Source organism: Tinamus guttatus, unplaced genomic scaffold (assembly GCF_059628265.1).
Source record: "Tinamus guttatus ecotype Peru unplaced genomic scaffold, ASM5962826v1 Tinamus_guttatus_pri_ptg000083l, whole genome shotgun sequence".
In the NCBI taxonomy this organism is placed as follows: Eukaryota; Metazoa; Chordata; class Aves; order Tinamiformes; family Tinamidae; genus Tinamus; species Tinamus guttatus.
In genome coordinates, this window is record NW_028288617.1 from 1,625,737 (window position 1) to 1,633,295 (window position 7,559).

General features: G+C 47.5%; 1 protein-coding gene across 1 annotated transcript; it reads right to left on the bottom strand.

The window, feature by feature from the left end:
• Positions 1-416: 416 nt before the first annotated feature.
• Positions 417-2,019, bottom strand: TMSB4X (thymosin beta 4 X-linked). The gene is made up of 3 exons (XM_088520219.1): positions 1,878-2,019; positions 1,184-1,297; positions 417-875 (listed from the first exon to the last, which is right to left on the bottom strand). Exons 2-3 carry the CDS (start codon positions 1,281-1,283, stop codon positions 841-843), a joined length of 135 nt encoding a protein of 44 aa, XP_088376345.1. The 5' UTR covers positions 1,284-1,297; positions 1,878-2,019; the 3' UTR covers positions 417-840.
• Between the last annotated feature and the right edge of the window lie 5,540 nt (positions 2,020-7,559).

Consider the following 7,559-nt stretch of genomic DNA (forward strand, 5'->3'; position numbering starts at 1 on the left):
TATCTTACTATATTATTTAAAGAAGCTATAGATATATACAGCAGAGGTTCAGTCTGTGCAACAATAGTCAGGTCCTCACCAAGAGCTATGGTATGGGTGTGGCAAAGGAACAAACGCAGCCAGATGTTTGTCTTTATCCATTTCTGTATTAAATTTTGAAGAATAAATATTTAAAGGGAAACATATACTCACACGGCAACAAATTATAAGCAATGCAATTTTTAAAAATCATCTAAAAATATTAGCTTCGAGGTATGCGAATATATATTACTACTGGTCAGAGCATGTATCAAAAAACTGATAATGACGACTGAGGTCCGAATAATCTCCAAAGGTTTTCTAGTATCCCACGTACCGGCAATTTTGGCTTCATATCCTTTGATACAGTTCTCCAAACAGAGGACATAAATACCATCCAGGTTTTAAAACATTTTATTTGCATATTAAAAAAATTGTGCATTCCAATAATTAAAATCATTTGAACAAAAAAAAAAATGGCACTCGATTAACTGCATTTTACAGCTCGCAGGACCTTGGTACAGCTTTGCATTTATTCGTGTGTTACTATAGTTTACTGTAGTCCCACCCAGGTTCTTCTTTCATCAACATGCAAGCTCTTTCATGCCACCAGGACCAAAGCCAGACAGGCAGAGGGAAAGGCAGCGCCTTCATTCAGTGTCAGTAGTTCTCTCTATTCTTTTGATGTGAAAGGGGCAGTACAGTCATTTTAAACTTTATCCAACCTCTTTGCATCTTACAAAGTTAAACAGCTAAAAGAAGTAAAATAAGAAGGCAATGCTTGTGGAATGTACAGTGCATAATTTGGAAGGGCAGATTTCATTACGATTCACCCGCTTGCTTCTCCTGTTCAATTGCTGAAAGGGGAGGGAAAAAAAATAAAAATAAAGATCAAAAAGTAGAGAAATGCATTTACATTACAATTGATACAGTAAAAAAAAATGACATCCAGGAAATTGAAATCTGGTTTTTAAATTTAAAAAAAATGCTTCGGGGTGGGTTTTTTTAGGGCTTTGGTGTGGCGACCCGCAGGCGGCTCCCCCCCCCCCCCCCCCGGCTGCCTCCCTCCCTCCCTCCCTCTCTTTCTCCCTCCCTCCTTCCCTCCGTCCCTCCCTCCGCTCTTTGTCTGGCGCGGCCCCGCGCCGCCGCCGCCGCCCGCACTCACTTTCTTTTGAAGGCAGCGGGTTTTTCTCTTGCGTCTCTGTCTTCTTCAATTTCGACTTGTCGAATTTCTCGATTTCGGCCATGTCGGGTTTGTCGGACATGTTGGCAGGTGACTCTGCGCACAGAGCGGGAGAGGAGCCCGTTACTCCCGGCGAGGGCTCCGCTCCCCCCGCTCCCCGCTCGGCAGCCCCAGCTCGGCGCACGCCGGGATTAAACTGCGTAATCCCCGGGCGCGGCGTGCAAGGAAGGGGAGGGAAAGGAGGCAGGGGGAAAAACGCCGATTTAATCCAGCATCAGAGCTCGCCCGCCGCCAGACCGAGGATTTGCACGCTGCTCTGAGGGGTACAACAGGGCGCAAGCGACCGGGTTTTAACTCGTCGGGGAGGGGGAAAAAAATGGGGAAAAGAGGAGCAAAAAAGAAAAATATATGTACATAAATAAGAAATGCGACAATAAGCCGCCCGGAGCACAACAAAGCCCGCTGGCCGCTCCCGACGCGCAGCGCCCCCGCCCTGCAGCAGCGCGGCCCCGAGACAATAGCCCCTCCGAGACAATAGCCCCCCAAGACAATACCCCCCCGCCCCGACAATAGCCCCCTGCCCTGCCCCGCTCCCGCCGCACCGGGCGAGGGCAGCGCCGCCGCCGCCGCGGGGGTCCCGGCGCGGGGGGCAGGGCCGGGGGGCGGCGGGACCCACCGGTGTCGCCTCGCCGGGTGATGCTCAGCCCCGCAGCCGCTGCGCTCCGCTCCGCACGCGAGTATAAAGGGGCGCTCGCTGGCGGGGCGGTTTTATCCCCGCGCCTATGCAAATAGCGGTGATGTCACCGGTTTTTGCCGCTTTCCGCCTTTTTCTTTTCTTTTTTTTTTTTTTTTTTTTTTTGCTTCCTTCCCCTCCCCTTTCCCGGCCAGCCCTCTCCCCTCGCACACGCACCCGCTACGCCAGCTCCGCGGCTGCAAACGGGATGCGGGCGACGCCGGCGCCTTTCGGGGGGTCCGCGCTGCCGGAGGGGGGGACCCCCAGCTCCGGAGTGCCCCCTCGCCCACCCCCCTTCACGGGGCCACGGGCGGCCGTGAGACCCACTCGGGCTGCCCGATCGCCGGTGGTGAGGGAGGAGCGCGGGGGGGGCACGGACACGGGTGGGCGCCCCTCTCCCGGCGGGAGGGAAAACGCGGCCCCTCGGGGGCTCATCCCCGCGGGCTGCTCCCAAACCGCCCCCCCGGCTGCTCCTGAAAGGGGAGCAAGGAATCTCGCAGCTCTCCCTGCTGCGAGAGGGGAAAGGAGCCCCACAGCTCTCCTCGCCACGCTGCCTCACGGAGAGGAGGAAATCCCGCCGCTGCAGGGGAAGGGAAGGGAAGGAAAGGGAAGGGAAGGGAAGGGAAGGGAAGGGAAGGGAAGACCCCCCGCGCCAGGCCGGGCCCCGGGTGGGCTCAGCAGGCAGAGGCTGCAGCCCTGCCCGGCTGCCCGGGCCCCAGCTGCTGAGGTCCAGGGTGGCCACAGCGGTGGACCTCGGCAGGGCCCCCAGCCCGAGATTTCCTTGGGGCTCACTGAGGGAATTCACACAGCAGCCCCCGAACAGCAAACGAGCCTCAAAATAGCGTAATCTGGCTGGATGGGCAATTGTCGGAGGGGGGGAGAAGAGGATGAATGGAGCGGGTGACTCATTTCTGTATATACAGTGTCGGGTAGTAAACCGAATTACCCGTGCAAAATGAGCGGGGGACGCAGGGGGTGTCTGTGCACGTGCGTGGGAGAGTGACAACACGGCAGGCAAATCTCTGCGCCTTTGTCTAGCAGCGCAGGAGGAGGAGGAGGAGGAGGTGGAGGAAGGGGGGAGAGATGCGAGATGCGAAAGGATGGGACAGGCCTTGTGCAAGCCGGGATTGGGTGTGTGGAAATTAGCTGGATTTCTACCGCTCCCGGCCAGGCCATCCGTAGAAAAGCTGCTCCTCGGTGCATTGTGCCTTGCTCCCTGCCCTCCGGCGATGTTTCTCATGTGAGCGTGATTGCTGGTGAATTAAAAGCCGTGACTCACGAGCAGCGTTACTGTATGCAAGGAGGACTGTAAATACATTTGAATCAGTTCCCCGGGGATGCTGCCGCCCCTTTCGTGGCCGTGCTCCTCCCCCTTGGCCAGCCATTTTTCATTACATTTCCTGAGCCATAATTTCACAGGAGAAAATCTTGCCCCCGTGTTATTCCCAGTAAGCTTCCTATGGCAAGCCGGGATTTCCAGTCGTCTCAGAGGCTTCCCAAGGCAGAGTTTGTGGTCTCCATTTTTCTCCCTTAGATCAGCTCCAAAACTGAGATTAACAAGGTATATTGTTGTGCTGTGACCCAGGAACCGTGTGACGCTGAAGGCCAAAGGAGTCACTTAGGAAAGAAATGGCAAGGTTCATATCGTATCATCTGGGAATATTTACAGATTTTCATAATAACAGCATTAAAGGGATTCTAAGGGGATCTTCAGTACCGGCTACCTGCTAACTTTGGTAACATGTGATTTAGCACACGGTCGCTAAAATTAGTTTATTACAAAGTTTACTGCTTTGACACTTTTGAGCACTGAACCTTGTAACCGTGGATTGTGAAATTTATCTAATTATCAGTTCATCAGCAGGCCTGATAATACTGTAGCTCAGGACTTCTTAGTTTGGAAAGAAGATTTTTTGACCTCTCAAGTGATGATAAGAAATTTGATATACATATTTTTTTTGTGTTTTTCTTCCTGTCTGGCTCCTGCTATCCCTTGGCATGTGCCAAAACAAACCTGCGTGTAGTGCAGGCACTCCTGAAATTAAAGTTTCGGAGCAGGCACAGTAAGCAGGGCTGGAGCCTGCTTTGTCAGAAGCAGCTTGTCCATTAACAGTTTGTCCATCACCTTCATTTGCTTTGCTCAGTTAAATCACCATATCCCTGGAACTTAAAAGGAGCTTAGCTGATTTCTGTGAACCAGGCCCCTCTGATAAGTTTTACTGATTACAGTACTGAGAGACAAGGGCAAATAAATGCTTTGCACTTCTGCTTCTTTACTGCCTTCCTACACCCCCATTCTCATGAATTAATGCATCTTAAATAGAAAAATCGGATGCACTTCCATATATGAAGACAATATTGTCTCGTGAAAGCAAACAAGAGTTTTTTATTTCAGTGGCAAGGACATAAGCTAATTTCTACAAAGGTAAATCCTTATTTTTAATGGCATTTTTAAATACATATATATGTCCTTCTATGTTTGCTTCTTTTTGTTGCTATCTGGAGAATGTGAGAAAGATTCTTGTTCTTAAAAGACTGCCCTGTGTCAAAAGACTTTGGAGGATAGCAAACTACAAAGTGCACTTGGATGTTGCAAAGCTGACATCCTCAGTAACTTTCCTAGGCCACTTTATGTAAAGGATAGCTGGCTTCGGAATTCCTGTTTTGGATATTGATGAGCTTTTAGGGCTTTTAGTGCTTTGCTGGCTTTTGTCAGCAGTCCCTTATCATGACTATTAAAAAAAAAAAAAAAAAGAAAAGATGTAAGTACTCAGTGATGTAGTACCCCTCTAGACATGCCTTCTCTTAGCCATTTGCATGTTAAAGGAGTGCACTTCTCAGCACATTGCTGATCTCATTTGCTGGAAGGAAATTGGACTCTTGCGATGTAGTTTGCAACTGCATCGAGGGCATGAACTATCTGACGGCAGCAAGTCCTTTCTTGCATTCCAGAAATGCGCAGGGTAGGAGATGTAGTATGTGGTAAACCATAATTCTTATGTCTCGTTTTGTATGTCCGTGTTTAAAGCCATGTAGGAAAGATCAACACTCCCTTTCCAGGTACGTATGCATGATCCCTGTTCATGGAACTGGGAGGCTGAGGTGGTAGAAGATTTGCCCCAGTCTATGCAGGGGGGCTTAATCAGATATCCCCTGTGTCAGTGAACGTGTCTATACCTAAAACTGACTTCACTAGACTTTGTCCTGAGTACCCTGAATCTTTTAAAATATGAGCAGGAGCACAAACTTACTAACCTTGTGCTAATTTTGACATACTTGGGACTACTTTTATTACACAAACCTGAAAAGTAATAGCACAAACAAACGGAGGACATGAAATACCTATGTGATAAAGCAGCAGAGATTAATTCCCATATCAGCTTATTATTCAAAATGGAAGAAGGGATTCTTGGCACATCAGATGACTAGGTAGATTAAAAAAAAATCTCTGTATGTAGATTTCTTCATCATGTGGCAAACAAATTAAAGGAAGAGGAGCCAAGAGATTGTTTTGCAGATTTCAGTTTCACGTGTGAAATCTTATTCTCACATGCTTCTGGAGGAGACTGCTTTTCTCGAGCTCAGCATACTGTTAGAGGAAACATGAGCTGGGAGCTAAACACGGGGACAATGACTTTTTGTACTTTCTTCATTCACTACCTAGCTGCCAGCAGTACAAGGGTGTTTACTGGGGCGTTTGGGTGCTGGGTTGTTTGTTAGGGCACACCGTTTGTTTTGTGTTACCTTCCACCATACACTACTTAATAGCAGAAGCAGCAATAGTAATTCGTGGAGCAATGTGCTTAACGGGAGAGTCTCCCCTCACACCCCATCCTACCAGCTTAATTTCAGAGAAGCATCTGCAAAATGCCTCTTCTCTGTGGACAGAGACTGGTGCTAATTGGCTTTGCAAGTCATGGCACTTCCGTTCTCACTGTGCTTGGCAAAGGGAATTCTGCAACAGGTCACAACGACGGACGACTTTAAGCAGGTAGCGCTGTGGGAGAGGGGAGGCTGCTTAGGGAAGCTCGGATTGCCCCATAGGAAGCGAAATGCCCCAGAGCAGCAGATGCTCCTCTCCCGCATGGATCTGCCTGACCCTGGCTCTCCCGGCTCCCCTTAACCCCGGAGCAACTTTCTTTTAGTGCATGCAGAAGTTATTGCAAAGCAACAGGAATACAGTGTTTGAACGCACAAGATGGGAAGGCTGTCAGCTGCGGCTTCCAGCTTTTGATAGAAGTTAGGAATTTATCATGTTCTGTTTTTTTTTTTTTTTTTTTTTTTTTTTTTTTTTTTTTTTGAACACATAGAGGAAGCCAGAGAGGTATGTTCCAGTCTTCCTACAGATCTCCATAAATCTGCAGGGAATCCCTGAGCCTTTAGTTATTTGCCCACATGTTTCACACAGGGAAGGTTTTACAAAGGTCTCAGGCCTGGCAGCATCCATACCACTCTTTTTGGCTGGAGTTCTCTGCTGCCAGATGTATGTGCAAACACTGAGTTTAAAAGCCATCTCTAGGAATAGTGCCTGATTGATTTACAAAGTATTTGAAAGAACTGAGAACAATAGCTGAGCACATCTCTTGTCAGAAGGAGGCATTTCTGTGCCAAAGTTCAACAAGTATTTGTCATCACTTCCTGGATTTTGTAGCAGCTTTTAATTTAATTTATTTTTTATGCAGTTTACATGAATAAAATCAGTAATTTTGAAATTACATAAATAACAGCATCTGCCTAATGCATCACAAAAGCATCACCACCTTAGTTCTCCTAGTGCAACTCAACCTTATTTTGCAGCCCCTTGATTCTCCCATGTTAGGCTTAGATTCTCCTGAGTAAAATGGTTAATTATATGGCATGTGTCAATAAAGAGAAATCTCAGGCAAAAGCGGAGCCTGGATTTTTATGTTACTATTGAAATTGAATTTCATTCAATGCAAAGATAAAGGAAGATATACATTTAAAATACTGCGATTTCTTTATTCAACATACAGACAAATCCATATATATGAAAGACAAGAAGGTTATTCTTATCACAACTCCATTGAAAAAAAAAAAAAAAAAAAAAGGATGGCCAAAATAAACACAGGGAAGGAAACAATGGCTAATGGCATTAAACTGCCTAGGCTGTCATGTGGGCTAAGCCCTGTGGGGATGGTCATTTTACTTGCCCCAGAGACAGTACCGAGATGGGGAAATATTACTCAGTGAGCTCTTCCAAGGGCCCCAGTGTACTGTGTCCACAGTGCTCCCCAATCCATGGCAGAAGAAAAAATCATATCTGATACTGCAGATTATGTTGAGCCCAGAGTGGGGTTCCTGCCCCCAAAAGCTGATATTCTAAACCCATAATTTTCATAAACCATTATGCATGCTCTATACCGAGGTTAATTTGTTTAGTTCGCTGTCTTTATATCACGGCCTTTGAGACCTACCTGTGTTGGGCATTTCTTCATATATAGCTCTCTCTGAGCTAATTTTAAACTCGTGGCAATTGGAGTTCACCCTGGATTTACTGCCATATGTTGATTTTCTTGGGTGGATTTTGCTGTCCATGCTGGATGCTGCTAGCTTTATCTAAGAAAGTTTCTTTAAAACTGCCCTAAGCATATTCAGCCACCAGCT

Coding starts and splice junctions, on each gene's coding strand:
- TMSB4X (XM_088520219.1), bottom strand. CDS start 1,283: ATGTCCGACAAACCCGACATGGCCGAAATCGAGAAATTCGACAAGTCG. Junction 876..1,183: donor CCCGCTGCCTTCAAAAGAAA/GTGAGTGCGGGC, acceptor CTCCCCTTTCAG/CAATTGAACAGGAGAAGCAA.